Below are 27,251 nucleotides of genomic sequence, written 5' to 3'. Positions count from 1 at the left end.
CCTGCGTTCGGAGCCGTGTGGGGAACGGTGCCTTGCTCAGGGACACCTCGGTAGCACTTGGTCTTGCTGGGACTCGGCTTGGTGACCTTCCAGTTGCCAAGCCAAGTCCCTATCGACTTCGCCACCACCGCCATTGACCTTCTGAATTCCCTAATTGACTTTTTTTACATTATTTACAACAGTTTTCCCTTTCACAAACATCTAATGAACAATTCAGTTTACTTTATTTAAAAACAATTCAATTCTTCCTCCAAATATCACCCCCTCTTCGTGTCGCGTCTCAAGCTTCCCCCGCGCCCAGCTTCCCGCCTCCCTCTCCTTCACGGTCTCATCGTCCCGTATCTTTTACTTTGGCGTCCTGCTTTCCCGCCGTCTGTGTGAGAGGTTGTTGTTGTTGTCAGATGATGCAAAATGTTGTTGTTTTGGTTTTCTGCAACATTGGAGACAAAGAAGGGAAACTCAGGAATGACGCAGAAAACATTCCTATTTTAAAAAGTGCCTTCCATCTTATCATTTCCATTTGTGATCGAGCGCGTGCTTCTCCGCCTGGCAGATACGAGCTTCCATAGAGAGGGTCTTTACGCTGACATAAGAGCCGGATCCGACCAATTAGAGTCCGCCTTTCAGATCAAATCATGCAAAGTAAGCTGGCGGGGGGGGGGGGGGGGGAACAGGAGAGACTGAGGTGGGCTTTCTGCAGCACATTGCTTCTCTGTGCCCAAAGCAGAACTAAGCCCCACCAGAGCATTTACATTTATTTTTACGATATTTAAACAAACAAAAAACAAAAATAAATCAATGCGAAACCTCGAAACCTGACCGAAGTGTGTTTAGGAGCCCCTCTCTCCTGACAGCGAGCGCGAGACCACCAATTTCTGCCGGTCAATATTTGAGGAGCTAATTTGGAGAGTTTGTCCTCTCCGCGTCTGGGGAGGAGGCCGGGGCCGCGGGACGTGCGCTTGCATAACGTCGCAGGAGTTAGGAGCCTTATCTGTCAGGCTGGTGGTTCAGAGTGTGTGTGTGTGTGTGTGTGTGTGTGTGTGTTTCGGTGGTTCCTGCTCCACCTGTGGTCAGCTGTGTAGCGCAGCTTTGATTAGAGGCTTATCGCGGGCCGTCGCACCTCCAGCATGTGACTCCCACTGCAGGGCCGTAAAACAAGCGCACCCAAAGCCAGGGCCGTAAAACAAGCGCACCCAAAGCCAGGGCCGTAAAACAAGCGCACCCAAAGCCAGGGCCGTAAAACAAGCGCACCCAAAGCCAGGGCCGTAAAACAAGCGCACCCAAAGCCCCGGCCGCGTCAGAAGGACACTTTCGTGCAGCCGGTTATTCCTTTTGAATCTGTATGGATGTATTGGCTTCAAAGCTGCAGGCGGAGGCGTCTGGAGACGGGAACAGGCAGTTTGCTGGGACTGATCCTGTCTGTGAAGAATCCAAACCCACTTTGTAAACCGTGCGTTTCCTCACACACCTGTTTCCCCCCCCCCCAGGCTCTTCCCCTGCTGGTCTCAGATCAGTCTGATTCTCTGCAGTTTGACGCCGGCCTCCAGCAGCTTTACGCCGCCGTCCTGAGTCACGGAAGCTCCCGGAAACGCAAACTGTCCGAGGATCCGTCTGTGGAGGAGACGCCCGTCGACGAACCGGACGCCACCTCCTCGCTAGGTCGGGAACTAGCCTAGCCTACTTGTTAGTCTCCATCCTCACCGTCTAATCAGGCCCTGTTCAGCATTTCATATCCAGATTGATTGATTTATACATTTTATTTCGAACAAGTAAAATTACAAAAACAAATGTTAAGCGCATACTCACGTCAGACAATCAAACAAAAAAATGACATTTACAACAACAGCATTAGCCACATCGAAAAGGAGTGAGAAGAAGTATAATTTATTTAATCTCACCCCCTTGTCCCTAAATGATTTATTTATAATCTGCAATAATTATCATTTTAATGCATTATTATTGATATTATTAGCTTTATCTGTCAAATAGGATTCGAAGAGGTACATGGTGGGGTTTTGGGCTTTCTATTGCCACTCGATGGTTGCCCCTCTCCAGGAACCTAAAGTAGATATCATTTGAACACAAGCCGCCACGAGTGCAAGAAGAAATGAACGCTGCGTCCCTGAGTGTCTCTGTGTGTCTGCAGGAGCATCCAAGGCGGACAGTGGAGCGGCCGAGGAAGTGCAGCTGGAAGCAGCTGGAGCCAAAATGGCCGACAGAGCCACAGAAAGAAAGGTGAGATTCACAAGTTCCTCTGTTTGTCAATGAACTCCTGGATTACACGATTCCCACCCAGAGATACACGAGAGGCTTTTAAACGGCAAGAATCAGACTTGGTTTTATTACAAAGTAGGTTTCCATACGAGGAGTTCGCTTCGGTGTATGTGAACAGATACCACGTATTTCCAATACCAATGAAGAAGAAAAGTAGGAGGATTATTCAGAGAGGAGAATGCAGGGACACGAGTTAAAGCTAATCGAAACCCGTCCACTTCTTTGTCCTCCACAGTCTCTGCCGTCCGCCCCCGCAGCGCGACCGCCTGCCAAACCAAAGAAGAAGAAAGTGGGACTTTTTAGATAGCGACCGCCTGCCAAACCAAAGAAGAAGAAAGTGGGACTTTTTAGATGAGCAGAATCACACACACAACAATTAAGATGTTTTTTAATAAGGAAAAGGGTTTTTATCCATTTGATGACAAATATGAAAAATCTTAAAAGATGTTTCTTATTTTTAGGCTTTTTATGTATTTTTTTTTTTAGTAATAAATCATTTTTATTGATTTGAAAGAAGTCGACCTGTTGAATGTAAATATTATAATGATTGCAGTTTGTTATTAAATAAAGACTTTTTTTAACGGGATTTCTTTTCAATTTGTTTGTGAGAAATCCTGTGGGAGTGACTCTGAAGTGATTCGGACTCACAGTCCCTCTGTCCTTAGACCCTCTGTCCTCAGACCCTCTGTCCTCAGACCCTCTGTCCTCAGACCCTCTGTCCTTAGACCCTCTGTCCTCAGACCCTCTGTCCTCAGACCCTCTGTCCTTAGACCCTCTGTCCTCAGACCCTCTGTCCTCAGACCCTCTGTCCTTAGACCCTCTGTCCTTAGACCCTCTGTCCTCAGACCCTCTGTCCTCAGACCCTCTGTCCTTAGACCCTCTGTCCTCAGACCCTCTGTCCTCAGACCCTCTGTCCTCAGACCCTCTGTCCTCAGACCCTCTGTCCTTAGACCCTCTGTCCTTAGACCCTCTGTCCTCAGACCCTCTGTCCTTAGACCCTCTGTCCTTAGTCCCTCTGTCCTTAGACCCTCTGTCCTCAGACCCTCTGTCCTTAGACCCTCTGTCCTCAGACCCTCTGTCCTTAGACCCTCTGTCCTCAGACCCTCTGTCCTCAGACCCTCTGTCCTCAGACCCTCTGTCCTTAGACCCTCTATCCTTAGACCCTCTATCCTCAGACCCTCTGTCCTCAGACCCTCTGTCCTTAGACCCTCTGTCCTCAGACCCTCTGTCCTCAGACCCTCTGTCCTCAGACCCTCTGTCCTTAGACCCTCTGTCCTTAGACCCTCTGTCCTCAGACCCTCTGTCCTCAGACCCTCTGTCCTTAGACCCTCTGTCCTTAGACCCTCTGTCCTCAGACCCTCTGTCCTCAGACCCTCTGTCCTTAGACCCTCTGTCCTCAGACCCTCTGTCCTTAGACCCTCTGTCCTCAGACCCTCTGTCCTCAGACCCTCTGTCCTTAGACCCTCTGTCCTCAGACCCTCTGTCCTCAGACCCTCTGTCCTTAGACCCTCTGTCCTCAGACCCTCTGTCCTCAGACCCTCTGTCCTCAGACCCTCTGTCCTCAGGCTCAGGGAGAGCAGCAGAGGAGGGATCCTCTCCAGGACGGACAGACTGCAATAGATGCCGTGTGTAAATTGAAAAGATAATACATTTGCAACATAGGTAGTCCAGATGTTTGGAAATGCATGTGTGTATAATGGGAAGATGAATCCACGAGGATATCCATCCAGGACCTATGATCCAGGACCACAGCCACGACTCAAGATCCAGCGCTCGCGATCCAGGACTCAGGACCGCAGGATCATCCATGACTCCGGATCCCGGCGTATAGAGACACCAAAGAGAAAGACATGTGGGGAAGCTGGGTTAATGGGAACATGAGAGGACACAGGTCCAGACAGAGAGAAGGAAGAAGCAAGATGTCCCCCGACAAACTAAGCCTATATCAGGAAACTAGGGTTTGAGTCTAATCAGAATAATGAGCAGCGCGCGGTCGAAGCAGCTTTTGTGAGCATGGTGAGATGTTGACTCAAGGTGTTGCAGCATCTGGGGAATGCTCTTGAAGTTTCAGACGGAAAGGCTCGCCCGCGGGACTTCAAGAGTTTCTGACAAACGCTGCCGAAAGATGCCGTCATGTTAACTGGGAAATGCAGAAGATATAAATAATTGTTTTCCTTATAGTTTCCTGGAAAGATGCTGCGATAAAACAAACGATGCTTCGTTTAGAGAAAGGAAATGTTGATTACTTCTGTTTCTAAGATGTACAATGAGGGCCTGACACTGCAGAAGCACAGCCAATGAATCAATTGTAAACTTTCTATTGTATCGCTGGGGATTCTGGGAAATGTAGTTCATGTGGAGAGTCCTTTAGATTGAAGGGCACGTTCAGGTGAAGTGAACTCAACAGTAAATAATCAGTGAAGTATTTATTTATGATGTCTGCACCTTGGCCAATACAAGTTTAAAATAACTTTTAAAAACGTGTACTATCTGAATACTGAGCATGTCTGGCTGCAGGATGAGAGCTGGTCCTCTTTGTTGACTGCTCTCAGTGTACTACAAGTGGCAGGTGAATGAAATATAGTGAGGAAACTGTTCCTTATTCCCTCAACTCTGAGTCTGAACTCTCGCCGAGGAGGGGTGAGAACGTTTTAACGAGAAGACGAGGGTCCAAAGTCTCGTGTCTCGGTGACAGTAAACAGCCTGTGGAGAGAGGGGGGGGAGAGGAGGGCGCGAGGGCGCGGTCTCCTTCTTGTCTCGCGGCACCTCATCTGCGCCGCGCTTCGGGACACCCTCTGACCGCGTGCCCATTACGCACCGCGCGCCTCCGTGTCTGTCTGCAGCTTCTTCTCACAGCCTCTGGAGCTTTGAAGCCACGTGCCAAGATAAACTCACCTCGCCCTATTTATGCCCCTGCCTCCGCGTGCACTCGGGACAGCACCGGTCCGGGTCTCCAGCGGCGCACTGGGCACTTTTACGCGCCGGGAATGGACACTTTGTGGGACGCGGGAGTGAGTCCTGCTCCGGTGCCTCCGCTTATATTATAAAGGGGATTTAAAGGGGGGGCGATGCTGCTCCCCAGGCTCGTGACGTGCCTCGCGGGGTGCGCCTTCCTCCTCGCGCCGGGGAGCGAGGGCTGCGGACCGGGCAGAGGTCACGGTAAGAGACGGTCTCCACGGAAACTTGCCCCTCTTTCCTACAAGCAGTTCAGCCCCAACGTGGCGGAGAAGACGCTGGGAGCCAGCGGGAGGTACGAGGGGAAAATCACCCGTAACTCCGAGCGCTTCAAGGAGCTCACCCCCAACTACAACCCGGACATCATCTTCAAGGATGAGGAGAACACAGGTGCAGACCGCATGATGACACAGGTAACCCTCCCGGACACCGTACAGGTCCATTTCGCATGAAACCGGCTCTGTAAGGAGGTGCTTCTGCGCACTGCACTTTGGCCAGTGTGTAAACGCGTGGACACTGTTATCTTTTCCCGCATGTCATGTTGACTCAAGGCTCGCCAACAATGTGAGAGAATCTGTCTCAACTTACAAAAGGGTGTTTAACTTACACGCCTTTTTTAAATCTATATTTGCTTTTGTTTTAGTGCTTTTTAAAACCAACACATCCGTTTAACAGCACGGTTTAAATCACAGCAGCCTCAGTGGAAGATTGTTCCAAATAAGTATGGTGGATGTCATGGTTACTCTCTGGTCGATGGCTGAAACCCTGCTGCTGTGAAGGTGACCGCTTTGGGTCTGAGGGACTTTCAGAGCTGTGGGCAGGTCGTGCGTAAAAGAGGGCAACCCCGTCTAAAAATGCATGGAAAAGCGGTCTCTCTTAATTAAAACACTATGCCTCTGTTTTGCATCATGTCTTTGGGTGGAAAAACTGCCAAAAGTCGTATTTGGTTTGGTCAAGCTGCTGCACTGATGTTTACCGTTTTAGCCCGAGTTTGGACTGTCAGAATCTTTTACGACTCCGTCATTGATGTGGCCCCGGGTGGAATTTATTTGACTCCCAATTTCCCCGGGAATAAAGTATTTATATCTGGCTCTGGTGACCGCGGGCTTCCTCTCCGCGCGGCAGCCTTATGTCCACAGACCCACGTGGGGAGGGAGAGCGCGCACTGCTGCCCCGAGCTGTCACCTCAGTGCGTGCACTGCAAGAAATATCGGCCTAAAAAAGTCACTTCAGATTAATTTAAAGTGAAGAAAAGTACAAGATAACGTTTTAAAATCCTGGGGGGGGGGGGGGGAGGGGAGGGAAACAGCCCATAGGGATACATTTCCTTTTTTTTTTGGTGCAAAAACGCCATATTTAAATGTTTAAATCCCCCCGAAACTGACCCAAATTGATTTATTTTAATCAAAGATGCTGGTGCTTTCCGTGGAAAAAGTCTCCACAAATGTCCACCACAGGAGAGACGACATCACATCAGCCGACCTGAGCTCTGTTAAATCATATATCACATGCTTGTCTTACTCTTAGTCAACCAGGGGTTTTAAAGACCTAGTCCTTACAGAGATGTGAAGCGTCTCCAAACACTTCTCCCCGCGCCGCAGACCTGCACACAATTTATGGCTCCAAGCCGCAGAGACAGCCTCCTGTTTGTCTTTTACTATTCCGTGTTACTTTTTTGTTTGTTTTCGCAGCGCACATGTGCAGAAATAGCCCACTTCACTTGTGTTGAAGCCTTAATTATACGGCTCTTTTTTTGCCTCTTTATTTTTTATTCGCTTTTTCCTGGGCGCTGCATACAGACGCGACTGTTCAGGCGCGAGGGCCCGCTGCAAGAAGTGTCAGCACCTAGGCTTTTTATCAGGTTCAAGGGCGAGTCCTGGAGTGGAGCTTTAATTCACTTATTTACAGTGATCAAAAGTACTTTTACTCATGTGCTGCACTTAAAGTACACTTCTACTTGACTCGAGTATTTTCATCTTCTGCTATCTGTACATTTCCTAGTTTGGAGAGCTTAAATTACTTTACAAATAAAAAACAGAAGACACATTGGTAACTGTATAATAATTGTTGTATATATCTGTCGTGCGAAATGTGAGGATTCGCTTACATTTAACTAATTAATTATTTAGAAGGTTTTATTTCATAACTTGAGATTTCTGTATCAATCAAGAAATATCCTACAGAAAGACACATTGTTAAATATTGCATTAAATAGATGAACATGTGGTACTTTATATGTACATTTTGATCCAAATATAGGTATTTATTTAACTGAAGCCCACAGTATTTGTTCCACCTTAATTTGCTCTATTTTCTTTTATTCCTGCTTGCTCCAAAGAGTGCAGCCTTTAAGCAATTTGATTTAAAACCATCCAATGCAACCTCCTTAATGTATCGGGATATAAAGAAGGGTCTTTCTTTCTGCAGATTGTGTCCCCTCGTCTCATGCAAACACGACTTGGAGGCGCCACATGAGACTAAATGACATTTCTTGCAGCGTGAAGGTGTGCATATGTTTGTGCAGCCAGCGGTTTAGTGCGCTGCACCCCCCGTCCATCTGGATACCTTGAAAGGAAAACCAACAACGTGTATCGTCTGATTTATGAAGTCCAGCTCGTTGCTGTGACCGCAGAGAAAACATAGGACGTTAAAATCCACAGAGGACACCGTGAAAAGGCATCTATTCTTATCACAGCCGCCGTGGAAAAGGACATTTATGGGGTTTAATCCCACTCTGAAATAGGCTCGGATTCATGAAGCCAGACGCCTTCAGGGACTGCGGGGAAACACAAGACTCCTATAGTCATGCAAACGTGATTTAATACCACTTTAATGTTGATGTATTTCATTTAAACTGTCAGTCAAGGGAAAAACACCTCTATTGATAAAACCTGTAGAACTTCCCTCAGGATTTCAGCTTAATGGAGAGCTCTCTCAGGGATCATAAATGCCATTTTGAAACGAGGTCAGCGGAGCCGTAAAGTTACATTTCACACATTTAGAAATGTTTTGCTTCCTCTTTAAATAATTAGCACCACAGCTCTTTTTTTGTCATTTCAGATCTTAATATCTATTTATTTTAGACAAAATGTTGGGCTATAAAGGAACTACAGCACAGTCACATGACTTCATGTCACCACCGCTAACTTGCGCTAAGCTAAAGGAGGCTAATGTTGGGCTATAAAGGAACTACAGCACAGTCACATGACTTCACGTCACCACCGCTAAGCTAAAGGTGGCTAATGTTGGGCTATAAAGGAACTACAGCACAGTCACATGACTTCACGTCTCCACCGCTAAGCTAAAGGTGGCTAATGTTGGGCTATGGAACTACAGCACGGTCACATGACTTCACGTAACCACCGCTAACTTGCGCTAAACTAAAGGAGGCTAATGTTGGGCTATAAAGGAACTACAGCACAGTCACATGACTTCACGTCACCACCGCTAAGCTAAAGGTGGCTAATGTTGGGCTATAAAGGAACTACAGCACAGTCACATGACTTCACGTCTCCACCGCTAAGCTAAAGGTGGCTAATGTTGGGCTATAAAGGAACTACAGCACAGTCACATGACTTCACGTCTCCACCGCTAAGCTAAAGGAGGCTAATGTTGGGCTATAAAGGAACTACAGCACGGTCACATGACTTCACGTCACCACCGCTAAGCTAAAGGTGGCTAATGTTGGGCTATAAAGGAACTACAGCACGGTCACACGACTTCACGTCACCACCGCTAAGCTAAAGGAGGCTAATGTTGGGCTATAAAGGAACTACAGCACGGTCACACGACTTCACGTCACCACCGCTAAGCTAAAGGAGGCTAATGTTGGGCTATAAAGGAACTACAGCACGGTTACATGACTTCATGTCACCACCGCTAAGCTAAAGGTGGCTAATGTTGGGCTATAAAGGAACTACAGCAAGGTCACATGACTTCACGTCACCACCGCTAAGCTAAAGGTGGCTAATGTTGGGCTATAAAGGAACTACAGCACGGTCACGTGACTTCACGTCACCACCGCTAAGCTAAAGGTGGCTAATGTTGGGCTATAAAGGAACTACAGCAAGGTCACATGACTTCACGTCACCACCGCTAAGCTAAAGGTGGCTAATGTTGGGCTATAAACGAACTACAGCACAGTCACATGACTTCACGTAACCACCGCTAAGCTAAAGGTGGCTAATGTTGGGCTATAGAGGAACTACAGCAAGGTCACATGACTTCACGTCACCACCGCTAAGCTAAAGGTGGCTAATGTTGGGCTATAGAGGAACTACAGCAAGGTCACATGACTTCATGTCACCACCGCTAAGCTAAAGGTGGCTAATGTTGGGCTATAGAGGAACTACAGCAAGGTCACATGACTTCATGTCACCACCGCTAAGCATTTTATAATTTTTGATTTCTTCAGCTTGTGTTAACCACAGACCTTATTCCAACCAAAAAGCACAACATTATTGACATTTTATAGTCTTCGAGGGAAACAGCCACCTCTTTAGGCCACTCTGACGACAATGCCTCTGGGGAGGGGGGGGGGGGGGGTGTCACGCTAACTGCCTGCAGGATTTATTGGGGGAGTTAAATTAGTCCCTCAATCGGCCCTCTCACCTCCTGTTTGCTCACCCTGACCAGACTCCAGGTTTAGAGGGACCCCCCCCCCCCCATCTATAACCTCACCACAGAGAGCAAACATCAGCAGGGACAGCAGCGGTGCATTGTGGGACGGCTGCAGCCACAGACAAGAGGGGAGATGTTTCATATCTGTATTTAGGAGAACATCAACACGGTGTCCGTACAGAGGTCCAGAAGTCTCATCAATAACACATTGTTTCAAAGTCCTTTTATTTTTTAATTGCATTTTTGTAACCGAATTTGCCCTCTGTTTCAATTCAAGGACATTTAAGTGTTGAATGAGACATTTAACGTATCGGAACATGTACAGTGTTAGCTTCACTTCCCCTGCTTTAATGATGTATGTATTACACGTTATTACTCACAACTAAGTATTCCAGGTTATCGGCCGGAAGTGTTTTCTTTCCCCTTTTCTTAGCTTGCATAACGAAAACAAAGTCGGTTTTAATATGTTTTCTTTTGGCTCCTACAAGTCTCGTTAATAATTGTGCGCGTGCGTGTTCCCGCAGCGCTGCAAAGACAAGCTGAACTCTCTGGCCATCTCGGTGATGAACCTGTGGCATGGGGTCCGTCTGAGGGTCACGGAGGGCTGGGACGAGGACGGCCATCACTCGGAGGAATCCCTCCACTACGAGGGGAGGTCCGTGGACATCACCACCTCCGACCGGGACAGAAACAAGTACGCCATGTTGGCCCGCCTGGCCGTGGAGGCCGGCTTCGACTGGGTCTACTACGAGTCCAAAGCCCACATCCACTGCAGCGTCAAGTCAGGTGAGGGGGGGGGGGCTTCGTATGGAAGTCTCTTAGCGATGCTTTAACTGGGCTTTTCATTGGATTGTGTGCACGTGTTCATGAATTAAACTCACCTGAACATTGCCGTTTTGATTATAGACCTCGTGGAAATGGATTCATTAAATTCTCCAACATGTATTTCCCGTAAAGTTCACAGCCTTCAGACTTGAGTTTAATGTCTCAGGACTCTTAAACTACCTGTGAAATGTTGTAGGCACAGGTTCTTTGCCGGTGCATATTGCATCCTGCATTACTAATCAATCAAATTGCGATGTGAGCATGCTTCCTGCAGCCTGGCAACACGCGCAGAGGACTTGTGCTGCGCGAGCCCACATGCAGAACAGCGCAATCGACTTAAAAACTGCCGCGCTGCGTTTTTCCTTTTCTCCTAACCTTTCCTGTTTCCTCTTGCTCGCACCCTAACTATATCCAGCTCTTATGTTTCATTCTTCCTCTCTGTCTCACCTGCCACTCTCCCACGTTCCACATCACATCTACACATCTGCTTCTGGGAGCTTTCCATGGCTTTCTTTGCAGCACCTTATTTGCACGTGAGGACAATGAAGCTAGAAATGACTCGTGACTGATGTTAAGAATGGGAAACGCTTCAGTAGCGAACACACGACATGTCAGAACTGAAAGCAGATGAGCTACAGAGAGTATAGATTTGTTTTAACCCACGGCATCATTTCGGCACGTGCATGAAGTAAGAAAGATACCCAGAATGCATTGCAGTGCAATCACAGTTTAAAACTCTGTACAGCTGAGGCTCATGGGTAGTGTAGTGTTTTAAAGCCAACATGTAAAGCTTTATTTCTGTTGATGGACTTCGTAGTTATTTCGTCACAGAATGCTTTTAAATAACACTTTTGATTTTATATGAAAAGATAAGAGTGTTCGAAGCTGAAAGTGTCTTGTGTGAGAAGTGTGTGAGAGGAGCTGAAAGTCACACGGTCGTCACAGTTCAAACACCCGCCTCACACATTTCACACCGAGTGGTAACTGAGATCTCCTTTCCTGTTTCCTACTTCTTCTTCTTCTCTCCTCCCAGATCGGTAGCGAGGTCCCAGTCCTTGCCTTGATCAGAAGGGCGACCAATCAAGTTGGTATTCGTTCCTAACTCAAAGTTTCACTTCACATGCTTCAGTCGAGGGGAAGCATCCTAGAGAGCAGCTCTGTTGACCTCTGACCTTTGAGACGTATTTTAGATGATTAACCCTCGGCTGCGTCCTCCTCACGTATCTTATCTCCTGGCCTTAACTTCTCATACCTTCCCCAGATATGTATCCTCCAAGTGTCAACACACACACACACACACACACACACACACACACACACACACACACACACACACACACACACACACACACACACACACACACACCGCGACACACACACACAACGCGACACACACACACACACACACACACACACACACACACACACACACACACCGCGACACACACACACACAACGCGACACACACACACACACACACACCGCGACACACACACACACACACACACACACACCGCGACACACACACACACACACACCGCGACACACACACACACACACACACACACACACCGCGACACACACACACAACGCGACACACACACACACACACACCGCGACACACACACACACACACACCGCGACACACACACACACACACACCGCGACACACACACACACACACACACACACACCGCGACACACACACACAACGCGACACACACACACACACACACACACACCACGACACACACACACACACACACACACACACCGCGACACACACACCGCGACACACACACACACACACACACCGCGACACACACACCGCGACACACACACCGCGACACACACACACACACACACCGCGACACACGCACACACACACACACACACACACCGTGACACACACACACCCACACACACACACCGCGACACACACACACCCACACACACACACACACACACACACACACCGCGACACACACACCGCGACACACACACACACACACACACACACACACACACACACACACACACACATTCTTTTGTGTCCAGGAAAGAAAGGGAAGTCAATATGTATCCAAAGGGAGTCGATAAAGATTGATTGTGTCCTCAGGTCTCTTTGTGTGGGAGCTGCTTCCTGTCCCGATGAGATGTTAAGTTAAGGCTGCATGCTACTTCATAATAATAGTAATAGATTACATTTGTATAGCGCCTGTCCAGGGACCCAAGACTGCTTACAAGACTGCTTACAAGACTGCTTACAAGACTGCTTACTGATGATCAGCTAAAGATATGTATTTAGTGTAATGTGTGACTTCCTTTCTCACCTCGTGGCGTCTCTTTCAGATCACTCCGTGGCGGCTAAATCTGGCGGGTGTTTCCCCGGCGACGCCTCGGTGACGTTATCGAGCGGCGAGCAGAAGTCTCTGAGCGACCTTCGACCCGGGGAGCGCGTCCTCGCGGTGGGAAACGACACCGGGGAGTTAATCTACAGCGAAGTCCTGCTCTTCCTGGACCGCGACCTCGTGACCCGGACGCTTTTCCACACGCTGCACACCGAGTCCGGCGCCCGCGTTTCCCTCACCGCCGCGCACCTCGTGTTCGTGTCGGAAGGGAACTGCACCGAGGGGATGTCGCCACGCAGCCTCAGGTCGGTGTATGCTAGTGACGCGGAACCAGGGCAGTGTGTGGTGGTGCGAGCGGGGGGAGAAGGGCGGCTCTCTCGGATCAACCGGGTCACTTTGAGGGCCAGCCGGGGTGCGTTTGCTCCGCTCACCCAGCAGGGGACGCTGGTGGTGAACGGCGTGCTGGTTTCCTGCTACGCCGTGGTGGAGCAGCACGCCCTCGCTCACTGGGCTTTCTCTCCTCTGAGGATCCTCCACAGCTGGACTGGATTCACTGGTTCCCGTCAGAACCACGAGGGGGTCCACTGGTACTCGCTGCTCTTACACTGGCTTGCTAGGAAGGTGTTGGACCCGGAGAGCTTTCATCCGCTGGGCCTGGATCAGGGCTGAAGGGCAAAGGAAGGTCACACGATGAAGAACACAGACCGGTGCAGGCCTCGTGATGAACGGGACTAACGGTGCCCAGAACCATCGACACGCCGAACCCAGACGCAAAGCCCACGAGGGTTTCCGTCCCACCGAGTCATGATGTACGTCATACACTGGGTCGCAAAGACTTCTTCCAAAACAGTGCAAACGGGGTTCCTCCTGATGCATGCTGGGACGAGGAAGCCGTGACCTGGTGAACTCGGAGATCATAAATATAGGAGCACTCGGATTCAGGATGAGCTCAAAAAAAGACTTACTGCGAAAACTATGAAACAACAATCCCTTAACAAAGCCCTTAACGTTTTAAAGTGTGGTTGTGTGAGGTACCTTTCCATAGTCAGTGTATTTCCTTTTCAAGCTGCTCCTTTAACACTTAAACTCCAAACACACTTTAGTTATCAACTTAAATAAAACATAACGGCACTTTTATGGTACACTGTAAGTTAAGGGATATTTGTATATTCTTTTGGTCAACTGAAAACCCCTTAATCTGTGCAGAAGACCTTTCACAAACCCCTTAATATAATAGAATCCATTCACTAATCAATTATTTACCTTTTAATGTATCGTAAAATAAATACCTGAACACTGTGTAACAAATCCTATGTGTGCAATAACACCTTACATGTGTGAATTTAAAGTGGAATATTAAGGTAAAGAATAAAGGGAATTAGTTTCATAGTCCAAGTCTGTGTTAGATGTACCATTACTGTTTAATACAGAGATGTTAGAAAGCGTTATGGTGTATTTAAGTGTTATTTGTTTACAAAAATCCAATATTGTTTATGAAGTTATTTTGGTTGAAGAGATATTAAAAGAAGATTTATTTTTTAAATTAAATTATATGGAAATGAGTTGTGTGTTGTTTCATTTATACCTCAGTATCGGATGATGTGTGGGTGTACTGGGAAGTACAATTTAGAGGTACTTGCACTTAACTTGGGTATTTCCATGTTATGCTACTGTGTACTTCTACTCCACTACATGTATTTAATACATTTAGTTACTTCACAGATCTGGATGAAGGATGTGAAATCTAATCAAGTGTTGAATCAGACTTTAGTTCCACCTGGAGTGAATCCACCAGCTACCCTGCAGTCTACAAAGTACTTCAGACTAGCTGCACCTTCACCAGCTACCCTGCAGTCTACAAAGTACTTCAGACTAGCTGCACCTCCACCAGCTACCCTGCAGTCTACAAAGTACTTCAGACTAGCTGCACCTTCACCAGCTACCCTGCAGTCTACAAAGTACTTCAGACTAGCTGCACCTCCACCAGCTACCCTGCAGTCTACAAAGTACTTCAGACTAGCTGCACCTTCACCAGCTACCCTGCAGTCTACAAAGTACTTCAGACTAGCTGCACCTCCACCAGCTACCCTGCAGTCTACAAAGTACTTCAGACTAGCTGCACCTTCACCAGCTTTGAGAACACTTTCATGATCAATCATTATAAAACACATCATATATATTATTCTGAAATGGACCAATCTGCACAACGACTACTTTCACTGTGTTTCACTATATTTAGATGAGAATACTTTTTTACTTTCACTTGAGGAACATTTTGAATACTTTTACTGTAACAGAGTATTCCTACACTCTGGTACTTCTACTTTTACTCAAGTACAAGATCTGAGTACTTCTACTTGTACAAGATCTGAGTACTTCTACTTTTACTCAAGTACAAGATCTGCGTACTTCTACTTTTACTAAAGTACAAGATCTGAGTACTTCTACTTTTACTCAAGTACAATATCTGAGTACTTCTACTTTTACTCAAGTACAAGACCTGAGTACTTCTACTTTTACTCAAGTACAAGATCTGAGTGCTTCTACTTTTACTCAAGTACAATATCTGAGTACTTCTACTTTCTACTTTTACTCAAGTACAATATCTGAGTACTTCTACTTGTATTCAAGTACAACATCCCACTCTGTGTACTTGTACGTGAGTATTTTGTACACTAGTTGTATTATTCTTCCACCTCGCTTCAAAACAAGGTACTGTCCCTTTAAGGGTCACGTTGTCGGCGTCGTAACCTAGGAGAAGTTTTGTTTACTTCCGGGTTGTCAGAGTCGTAAACAAGAGGGACAGCAACACGCCCACGACGCCGAGAAAAGCGGATTAAAGTCCCGCAGAGATGGCAGGAGAGACCGAGGACGAGATACCAGGTAAATAACTATAGCTAAATGACATATTTACCCTTAAAACTAAGTGAATTATATCTAAAGTGTTGAATTAGCCGTTAGCGTGCATTTAAAGTGCAGTTTAGCTTCTGCTTTAGCTCGCTGGCTAACGGAAAATAAACAGTTTTAGCTTCGCTTTCTCTGCTTTAATCACATATTCAAGTATATATTATACACGTTATTACTCACAAGTAGGTGAAGTATTTCGGGTTATCGGCTGTAAGTGTTTTCTTTCCCCTTTTCTTAGCTGGCATAACTAAAACAAAGTTGGTTTTTAATGTGTTTTCTGTTGGTTTATTAGAAACCTAATATCTGTAACTGAAGCTAGTTTCTGATCTGCCTTTATTCAGTTAGTCTTTACATAATGCACACACTTCATTACTTAACTACAGTTTAGAGGTACTTCTACGTGAGTATTTCCATGTTATGCTACTTTAAATGTGTTTTAAAGGGGAATTGTATATTTGTATTACAGTATATTTGCCCAACAGGTGTTAATGTAACACACACACACACACACACACACACACACACACACACACACACACACACACACACACACACACACACACACTCAGTTAAAGTCGACAGTACTGATACCGAGGTGTAAACTATTATCTGTAATATCCTGCATTAAAACTTGAATGAAGTATAAAAGTATTACCATTAAAATATACCAAAAGAACTCATGATGAAGAATGCAGCTCTGAATAATTTATAGTATGGCATTTTAATCATTGATTCATTCATCACGTGTTCATAACATAAATGCAGAAGCTGCTATACCATTTTGCAGTTTGCATCCTCGTGGGTTTCTTTGTTGAAATATAAATAATCTATAAATACAAAGTAACCTCGGCTTGAGTTGCAGAGCCACACATTGAAGGGATCCACTGATAACTCATGAATACTTCCCTGTACTCGAGATGTTCTTCCTCTTCTTCTCCGTCAGAATCAGGCGCTGTTTTTACTTTTGGAAAGAGCAAATTCGCGGAAAACGTCCCGAGTAAATTCTGGCTTAAAAACGACGTCCCCGTAAAGATCGCCTGCGGGGACGAGCACACCGCCTTGATCACAGGTGAGACGCATCCCACACGTCTTTGCTTCACAATGTCAGAGTTTACCGATGTATCTATGACGACAGAAAGTCAAGTCTTTCTCATTCTGATCTCCCGGCAAGGAAATGTTATTTTGCCCGCCATGAATACATGCGTGCCTCCGCCTTCTGTATTCCATCACGCTGAACCTCAAGATGCGCCTCAAGCACTCAGGATGTTCCTTTCTCTCCACAGAACATGGGAAGCTCTTCATGTTTGGGAGCAACAACTGGGGCCAGCTGGGTCTGGGCTCCAAAGCCACCGTGAGCAAGCCGACGTGTGTCAAAGGTGCGTCTTAAAAGAGCTCTTTTCCCACTTTACTCCCAACAGGTGGGAGAGGGCCGGGTGCAAAATGCTGCCTCCGACACCCGCTGCTGACTCTTCAGAGGGACCCGAGAGGGACCTGGACCTGAGAGGGACCTCAGAGGGACCTGAGAGGGACCCGAGAGGGACTTCAGAGGGGCCTGGACCTGAGAGGGACCTCAGAGGGACCTGAGAGGGACCTGAGAGGGACCTGAGAGGGACCCGAGAGGGACCTCAGAGGGGCCTGGACCTGAGAGGGACCTCAGAGGGACCCCAGAGGGACCCGAGAGGGACCTCAGAGGGGCCTGAGAGGGACCCGAGAGGGACCTCAGAGGGACCCCAGAGGGACCCGAGAGGGACCTCAGAGGGGCCTGAGAGGGACCCGAGAGGGACCTCAGAGGGGCCTGGACCTGAGAGGGACCTCAGAGGGACCTCAGAGGGACCCGAGAGGGACCTCAGAGGGGCCTGGACCTGAGAGGGACCTCAGAGGGACCTCAGAGGGACCCGAGAGGGACCTCAGAGGGGCCTGGACCTGAGAGGGACCTCAGAGGGACCTGAGAGGGACCTCAGAGGGACCTCAGAGGGACTCTTTTAGGACATAGAGAAATGGTTGTAGAGCTGCCTCTCTCCGTGTGCCTGCTCTCAGTGTGTGAGAGCCTGCTGGAGGAAACCCAGAGATTTGGGTCCGTTATAATCCCAATCTGGAGGGTCTGTAATCTGCTGTAATCTGCAGAGAGGCTGCGATCCCCTCTCTGTGCTCGATTAGATCTCCTGAGGTGATCCATTAAAACACATCATCTTTTATCTAGGTATGTTTCAAAATACATCCAGAGATGGTTTTAACTTTATTTAAACAAACAATCTAACAAAACAATCCCAACTCCTCTCAACTCAAGGTGGAATGTAAGCGAGTAGACTACATGACGTCATCGCCTTTAGCGGAGGCTTTGATCAAAGCGACTATAAGGACAACGTGCCGACATGTTGACTCCAAATACCCCGGCGACCACAGTGAGAGCGGCTTCAGGTCGACTCACGAGTTCCTCTCTTTGACTTATTGATCGCCACGGTGTGAGAGAAGCAGCCGGGCCTTCAGCTCGCCAGGAGGGGGTACATTCACTCGAGTATTGAGTACTTATCAAGGTACTTCTACTTCACTTGAGTATTGAGTACTTATCAAGGTACTTCTACTTCACTTGAGTATTGAGTACTTATCAAGGTACTTCTACTTCACTTGAGTATTGAGTACTTATCAAGGTACTTCTACTTCACTTGAGTATTGAGTACTTATCAAGGTACTTCTACTTCACTTGAGTATTGAGTACTTATCAAGGTACTTCTACTTCACTTGAGTATTGAGTACTTATCAAGGTACTTCTACTTCACTTGAGTATTGAGTACTTATCAAGGTACTTCTACTTCACTTGAGTATTGAGTACTTATCAAGGTACTTCTACTTCACTTGAGTATTGAGTACTTATCAAGGTACTTCTACTTCACTTGAGTATTGAGTACTTATCAAGGTACTTCTACTTCACTTGAGTGTTGAGTACTTATCAAGGTACTTCTACTTCACTTGAGTGTTGAGTACTTATCAAGGTACTTCTACTTCACTTGAGTATTGAGTACTTATCAAGGTACTTCTACTTCACTTGAGTGTTGAGTACTTATCAAGGTACTTCTACTTCACTTGAGTATTGAGTACTTATCAATGTACTTCTACTTCACTTGAGTGTTGAGTACTTATCAAGGTACTTCTACTTCACTTGAGTGTTGAGTACTTATCAAGGTACTTCTACTTCACTTGAGTATTGAGTACTTATCAAGGTACTTCTACTTCACTTGAGTGTTGAGTACTTATCAAGGTACTTCTACTTCACATGAGTGTTGAGTACTTATCAAGGTACTTCTACTTCACTTGAGTATTGAGTACTTATCAAGGTACTTCTACTTCACTTGAGTATTGAGTACTTATCAAGGTACTTCAATCAATCAATCAATGTTTATTTATATAGCCCAATATCACAAATGTTACATTTGTCTCAGTGGTCTTCACAGTGTGTACAGAATATCAGTATGACAATACGACACCCTCTGTCCTTAGACCCTCTGTCCTCAGACCCTCTGTCCTTAGACCCTCTGTCCTCAGACCCTCTGTCCTTAGACCCTCTGTCCTTAGACCCTCACATCGTACAAGGAAAAACTTCCAAAGAAAACCCAGTTTAAAGGAACATGGGAGAAACCTCAGGGAGAGCAACAGAGGAGGGATCCCTCTCCAGGACGGACAGACTGCAATAGATGCCGTGTGGAAATTGAAAGATAATACATTTGCAACATAGGTAGTCCAAATGTTTGGAAATGCATGTGTGTATAATAGGAAGATGAATCCACGAGGATATCCATCCAGGACCTATGATCCAGGACCACAGCCACGACTCAAGATCCAGCGCTCGCGATCCAGGACACAGGACCGCAGGATCATCCATGACTCCGGATCCCAGCGTATATAGACACCAAAAAGAAAGACATGTGGGGAAGCTGGGTTAATGGGAACATGAGTGTACACGGGTACAGACAGAGAGAAGGAAGAAGTAAGATGTCCCCCGACAAACTAAGCCTATATCAGCAAAACTAGGGGCTGAATCTAATCAGCCCTAACTATAAGCTTTATCAAAAAGGAAGGTCTTAAGCGCACTCTTAAAAACGGATAGGGTGTCTGCCGCCCGAACACAAACTGGAAGCTGATTCCACAAATGTGGAGCTTGATAAGAAAAGGCTCTGGCTCCCATTGTACTTTCAGAGACTCTAGGAACAACCAACAACCCTGCATTCTTGGAACGCAATGCCCTAGCAGGCCAGTAGGGTATAATGAGTTCTTTAAGGTAAGATGGCGCCTGCCCATTAAGGGCTTTGTAGGCGAGAAGAAGAATTTTAAATTCGATCCTGTGTTCTATAGGGAGCCAGTGTAAGGCAGCCAGAACAGGAGTAATGTGGTCCCTTTTCCTAACTCTGGTTAGTACACGAGCCGCAGCATTTTGAATCAGCTGAAGCCACTTGATTGACTTCTTAGTACTCCCTGATAATAAAGAGTTACAATAATCCAGCCTAGAAGTAACAAATGCATGGACTAGTTTCTCTGCATCGTTTTGAGGCAAGATATGCCTGATTTTTGCAATGTTACGTAGATGGAAGTAGGCGGTCCTTGAAATTGATTTTATGTGGGCGTTAAAGGATAAATCCTGATCAAATATAACACCAAGGTTCCTTACAGTCTCACTGGAGGCCAAATTAATGCCATCCATAGTTAGTATGTCTTTAGATAATTTGTTTCGTAGATTCTTCAGGCCAAGTACAATAACTTCAGTTTTGGTCGTGTTTAACATCAAAAAGTTTAAGGTCATCCACGTTTTTAAGTCCTTAAGGCAGTCTTGAATTTTATTTAGATGATTAATTTCATCAGGCTTGATCGATAAATATAGTTGAGTATCATCCGCATAACAATGAAAGTTTACAGAATGATTCCTTATAATATTGCCTAACGGAAGCATATATAATGTGAACAAAATAGGTCCGAGCACTGAGCCCTGTGGCACTCCATGGCTAACTTTGGTTTGCGTGGAAGATTCATCGTTAACACGTACAAACTGAGAGCGTTCAGATAGATAGGACCTAAACCAGCCTAAAGCAGTTCCCTGTATGCCAACTAAGTGCTCTAGTCTTTGCAATAGGATATCATGGTCGATAGCATCAAATGCAGCACTGAGATCGAGCAAAACAAGAATAGAGACAAGTCCCTTGTCTGAGGCTATTAGAATGTCATTTGTGACTTTAACCAGAGCTGTCTCTGTGCTATGATGTGTTCTAAAGCCAGACTGAAAATCTTCAAATAAATCATTGTTTTTTAAGTAATCACACAACTGTTTTGCGACCGCTTTCTCAAGAATCTTTGAGAGGAACGGAAGATTAGAAATAGGTCTATAGTTGGCTAAAACCTCTGGATCGAGGTTGTGCTTTTTAAGAAGCGGTTTTATCACTGCTACTTTGAATGATTGTGGAACATAGCCTGATAATAAAGACATATTCATAATATTTAATAAAGAAGTGCTAATTAATGGAAAAACTTCCTTCAACAGCTTAGCTGGAATTGGGTCTAACATGCACGTTGATGGTTTAGAAGAGAGAATCGTTGAATGTAATTGTTCAAGGTTAATGGCTGAAAAGCATTCTAGTTTACTATCTAGTGTAATATTAGAACTTACGATTCCGGGAGCTGTTGATAACACTATACTGGTCGAAGGCAAGAGGTCATTAATTTTGTTTCTAAGAGTAACAATTTTATCGTTAAAAAAGCACATAAAATCATTGCTACTGAGTGCTATGGGAATAGAAGGCTCAATGGAGCTGTGGCTCTCTGTCAGCCTGGCTACAGTGCTGAAAAGAAATCTTGCATTATTCTTATTCTCATCTATTAATGAAGAGTAGTAGGCTGCTCTCGCTTTACGCAGTGCTTTCTTATATTCATTGAGAGTAATATGCCAAATTAAACGAGATTCTTCAAGTTTAGTGGAACGCCATATCCTTTCAAGTTGTCTAGACTTTTGCTTTATTTTGCGGGTTTGGGCATTATGCCATGGAGCTAATCTATGTTGTTTTATTTTCTTCTTTTTCAAAGGAGCAACAGAGTCTAATTTTATTCGCAGCGCATCTATAGCACTATCAACAACATGATCAATTTGGGGTGGTGTACATTTTGTATAAGTTTTCTCCCCTACATGCAGACATGCTATCGAGTTAAGTATTGGTTGAATCTCTTCCTTAAATGTGGCTATAGCACTAACAGATAGGTTTCTGCTGCAAGAACTTTTGACTAATGCTTTGTAGTCTAGTAACAGTACTTCAAAAGTTACTAAGAAATGGTCGGATAAAGCAGGATTATGCGGTTCGACTAATAGTTGCTCAATTTCAATACCATAAGTCAGAACAAGGTCGAGAGTGTGATTATAACAGTGGGTTGGTTTATTTACACTCTGACAGAAACCAACATAATCTAATATAGAGTGAAATGCAACAGTAACTATTTTTATCATCGTCAACATGAATATTAAAGTCACCTACGATAATTACTTTGTCTGTTTTAAGAACCAAAGTGGATAAAAACTCAGAGAATTCTGATAATAATAATGAATAAGGACCTGGTGCACGATACACTGTAACAAATAAGATTGGCTGCAAAGTTTTCCAGGTCGGATGCGTAAGACTAAAAACGAGACTTTCAAAGGAGGTATAATTCAATTTTGGTTTAGTATTGATAAGTAAACTTGAGTCAAAGATTGCTGCAACTCCACCTCCTCGGCCCGTGCCTCGAGCAATATGAGTGTTGACATGGCTGGGTGGAGTGGCCTCATTTATGCTGACATATTCTTCATGTCTCAACCAAGTTTCAGTGAGACAGCATATATTAATATTATAACTGATATTAAATAATTTACCAATATTGCTTTAGATGCTAGAGATCTTATGTTTAAGAGACCACATTTAATCTTCCTGTTTTGTTGCACTGTAGTACTTCTACTTCACTTGAGTGTTGAGTACTTATCAAGGTACTTCTACTTCACTTGAGTATTGAGTACTTATCAAGGTACTTCTACTTCACTTGAGTGTTGAGTACTTATCAAGGTACTTCTACTTCACTTGAGTATTGAGTACTTATCAAGGTACTTCTACTTCACTTGAGTATTGAGTACTTATCAAGGTACTTCTACTTCACTTGAGTATTGAGTACTTATCAAGGTACTTCTACTTCACTTGAGTATTGAGTACTTATCAAGGTATTTCTACTTCACTTGAGTATTGAGTACTTATCAAGGTATTTCTACTTCACTTGAGTATTGAGTACTTATCAAGGTACTTCTACTTCACTTGAGTGTTGAGTACTTATCAAGGTACTTCTACTTCTACTTCACTTGAGTGTTGAGTACTTATCAAGGTACTTCTACTTCACTTGAGTGTTGAGTACTTATCAAGGTACTTCTACTTCACTTGAGTATTGAGTACTTATCAAGGTACTTCTACTTCACTTGAGTATTGAGTACTTATCAAGGTACTTCTACTTCACTTGAGTATTGAGTACTTATCAAGGTACTTCTACTTCACTTGAGTATTGAGTACTTATCAAGGTACTTCTACTTCACTTGAGTATTGAGTACTTATCAAGGTACTTCTACTTCACTTGAGTATTGAGTACTTATCAAGGTACTTCTACTTCACTTGAGTGTTGAGTACTTATCAAGGTACTTCTACTTCACTTGAGTATTGAGTACTTATCAAGGTACTTCTACTTCACTTGAGTATTGAGTACTTATCAAGGTACTTCTACTTCACTTGAGTGTTGAGTACTTATCAAGGTACTTCTACTTCACTTGAGTGTTGAGTACTTATCAAGGTACTTCTACTTCACTTGAGTGTTGAGTACTTATCAAGGTACTTCTACTTCACTTGAGTATTGAGTACTTATCAATGTACTTCTACTTCACTTGAGTGTTGAGTACTTATCAAGGTACTTCTACTTCACTTGAGTGTTGAGTACTTATCAAGGTACTTCTACTTCACTTGAGTGTTGAGTACTTATCAAGGTACTTCTACTTCACATGAGTGTTGAGTACTTATCAAGGTACTTCTACTTCACTTGAGTATTGAGTACTTATCAAGGTACTTCTACTTCACTTGAGTATTGAGTACTTATCAAGGTACTTCAATCAATCAATCAATGTTTATTTATAGCCCAATATCACAAATGTTACATTTGTCTCAGTGGTCTTCACAGTGTGTACAGAATATCAGTATGACAATACGACACCCTCTGTCCTTAGACCCTCTGTCCTCAGACCCTCTGTCCTTAGACCCTCACATCGTACAAGGAAAAACTTCCGAAGAAAACCCACAGTTTAAAGGGAACATGGGAGAAACCTCAGGGAGAGCAACAGAGGAGGGATCCCTCTCCAGGACGGACAGACGTGCAATAGATGCCGTGTGGAAATTGAAAGATAATACATTTGCAACATAGGTAGTCCAGATGTTTGGAAATGCATGTGTGTATAATAGGAAGATGAATCCACGAGGATATCCATCCAGGACCGATGATCCAGGACCACAGCCACGACTCAAGATCCAGCGCTCGCGATCCAGGACACAGGACCGCAGGATCATCCATGACTCCGGATCCAGGCGTATATAGACACCAAAAAGAAAGACATTTGGGGAAGCTGGGTTAATCGGAACATGAGTGTACACGGGTACAGACAGAGAGAAGGAAGAAGTAAGATGTCCCCCGACAAACTAAGCCTATAGCAGCAAAACTAGGGGCTGAATCTAATCAGCCCTAACTATAAGCTTTATCAAAAAGGAAGGTCTTAAGCGCACTCTTAAAAACGGATAGGGTGTCTGCCGCCCGAACACAAACTGGAAGCTGATTCCACAAATGTGGAGCTTGATAAGAAAAGGCTCTGGCTCCCATTGTACTTTCAGAGACTCTAGGAACAACCAACAACCCTGCATTCTTGGAACGCAATGCCCTAGCAGGCCAGTAGGGTATAATGAGTTCTTTAAGGTAAGATGGCGCCTGCCCATTAAGGGCTTTGTAGGCGAGAAGAAGAATTTTAAATTCTATCCTGTGTTCTATAGGGAGCCAGTGTAAGGCAGCCAGAACAGGAGTAATGTGGTCCCTTTTCCTAACTCTGGTTAGTACACATGCTGCAGCATTTTGAATCAGCTGAAGCGACTTGATTGACTTCTTGGTACTCCCTGATAATAAAGAGTTACAATAATCCAGCCTAGAAGTAACAAATGCATGGACTAGTTTCTCTGCATCGTTTTGAGGCAAGATATGCCTGATTTTTGCAATGTTACGTAGATGGAAGTAGGCGGTCCTTGAAATTGATTTTATGTGGGCGTTAAAGGATAAATCCTGATCAAATATAACACCAAGATTCCTTACAGTCTCACTGGAGGCCAAATTAATGCCATCCATAGTTAGTATGTCTTTAGATAATTTGTTTCGTAGATTCTTCGGGCCAAGTACAATAACTTCAGTTTTGGTCGTGTTTAATATCAAAAAGTTTAAGGTCATCCACGTTTTTAAGTCCTTGAGGCAGTCTTGAATTTTATTTAGATGATTAATTTCATCAGGCTTGATCGATAAATATAGTTGAGTATCATCCGCATAACAATGAAAGTTTACAGAATGATTCCTTATAATATTGCCTAACGGAAGCATATATAATGTGAACAAAATAGGTCCGAGCACTGAGCCCTGTGGCACTCCATGGCTAACTTTGGTTTGCGTGGAAGATTCATCGTTAACACGTACAAACTGAGAGCGTTCAGATAGATAGGACCTAAACCAGCCTAAAGCAGTTCCCTGTATGCCAACTAAGTGCTCTAGTCTTTGCAATAGGATATCATGGTCGATAGTATCAAATGCAGCACTGAGATCGAGCAAAACAAGAATAGAGACAAGTCCCTTGTCTGAGGCTATTAGAATGTCATTTGTGACTTTAACCAGAGCTGTCTCTGTGCTATGATGTGTTCTAAAGCCAGACTGAAAGTCTTCAAATAAATCATTGTTTTTTAAGTAATCACACAACTGTTTTGCGACCGCTTTCTCAAGAATTTTTGAGAGGAACGGAAGATTAGAAATAGGTCTATAGTTGGCTAAAACCTCTGGATCGAGGTTGTGCTTTTTAAGAAGCGGTTTTATCACTGCTACTTTGAATGATTGTGGAACATAGCCTGATAATAAAGACATATTCATAATATTTAATAAAGAAGTGCTAATTAATGGAAAAACTTCCTTCAACAGCTTAGCTGGAATTGGGTCTAACATGCACGTTGATGGTTTAGAAGAGAGAATCGTTGAATGTAATTGTTCAAGGTTAATGGCTGAAAAGCATTCTAGTTTACTATCTAGTGTAATATTAGAACTTACGATTCCGGGAGCTGTTGATAACACTATACTGGTCGAAGGCAAGAGGTCATTAATTTTGTTTCTAAGAGTAACAATTTTATCGTTAAAAAAGCACATAAAATCATTGCTACTGAGTGCTATGGGAATAGAAGGCTCAATGGAGCTGTGGCTCTCTGTCAGCCTGGCTACAGTGCTGAAAAGAAATCTGCATTATTCTTATTCTCATCTATTAATGAAGAGTAGTAGGCTGCTCTCGCTTTACGCAGTGCTTTCTTATATTCATTGAGAGTAATATGCCAAATTAAACGAGATTCTTCAAGTTTAGTGGAACGCCATATCCTTTCAAGTTGTCTAGACTTTTGCTTTATTTTGCGGGTTTGGGCATTATGCCATGGAGCTAATCCATGTTGTTTTATTTTCTTCTTTTTCAAAGGAGCAACAGAGTCTAATTTTATTCGCAGCGCATCTATAGCACTATCAACAACATGATCAATTTGGGGTGGTGTACATTTTGTATAAGTTTTCTCCCCTACATGCAGACATGCTATCGAGTTAAGTATTGGTTGAATCTCTTCCTTAAATGTGGCTATAGCACTAACAGATAGGTTTCTGCTGCAAGAACTTTTGACTAATGCTTTGTAGTCTAGTAACAGTACTTCAAAAGTTACTAAGAAATGGTCGGATAAAGCAGGATTATGCGGTTCGACTAATAGTTGCTCAATTTCAATACCATAAGTCAGAACAAGGTCGAGAGTGTGATTATAACAGTGGGTTGGTTTATTTACACTCTGACAGAAACCAACAGAATCTAATATAGAGTTAAATGCAACAGTAAGGCTATTTTTATCATCGTCAACATGAATATTAAAGTCACCTACGATAATTACTTTGTCTGTTTTAAGAACCAAAGTGGATAAAAACTCAGAGAATTCTGATAAGAATTCTGAATAAGGACCTGGTGCACGA

The 27,251-nt window shown here is 44.6% G+C and overlaps 3 protein-coding genes across 3 annotated transcripts in view; all 3 read left to right on the top strand.

The window, feature by feature from the left end:
* The first annotated feature begins 677 nt into the window (after positions 1-677).
* nhej1 (nonhomologous end-joining factor 1) lies at positions 678-2,860 on the top strand. The gene is made up of 3 exons (XM_071202793.1): positions 678-1,659; positions 2,147-2,235; positions 2,510-2,860. The coding sequence occupies exons 1-3, from the start codon at positions 1,347-1,349 to the stop codon at positions 2,579-2,581; spliced, it is 474 nt and encodes a 157-aa protein (XP_071058894.1). The 5' UTR covers positions 678-1,346; the 3' UTR covers positions 2,582-2,860.
* A 2,482-nt stretch (positions 2,861-5,342) lies between these two features.
* On the top strand, positions 5,343-14,464 carry ihha (Indian hedgehog signaling molecule a). Its single transcript, XM_034080222.2, has 3 exons — positions 5,343-5,642; positions 10,374-10,635; positions 13,027-14,464. Exons 1-3 carry the CDS (start codon positions 5,343-5,345, stop codon positions 13,692-13,694), a joined length of 1,230 nt encoding a protein of 409 aa, XP_033936113.1. The 3' UTR covers positions 13,695-14,464.
* A 1,353-nt stretch (positions 14,465-15,817) lies between these two features.
* The window catches only part of LOC117444845 (X-linked retinitis pigmentosa GTPase regulator-like), a 32,290-nt gene continuing 20,856 nt past the window's right edge, over positions 15,818-27,251 (top strand). Inside the window, exons 1-3 of the mRNA XM_071202791.1 lie at positions 15,818-15,908; positions 16,876-17,001; positions 17,216-17,308. Of these exons, the coding sequence (XP_071058892.1) occupies positions 15,878-15,908; positions 16,876-17,001; positions 17,216-17,308 (250 nt within the window). The 5' untranslated portion in view covers positions 15,818-15,877. The remainder of the gene's footprint in view (positions 15,909-16,875; positions 17,002-17,215; positions 17,309-27,251) is intronic.

Source organism: Pseudochaenichthys georgianus, unplaced genomic scaffold (assembly GCF_902827115.2).
Source record: "Pseudochaenichthys georgianus unplaced genomic scaffold, fPseGeo1.2 scaffold_956_arrow_ctg1, whole genome shotgun sequence".
NCBI lineage: Eukaryota > Metazoa > Chordata > Actinopteri > Perciformes > Channichthyidae > Pseudochaenichthys > Pseudochaenichthys georgianus.
Note: the sequence above shows the minus strand (reverse complement) of the source record. Positions and strands in the feature narration are given on the sequence as shown.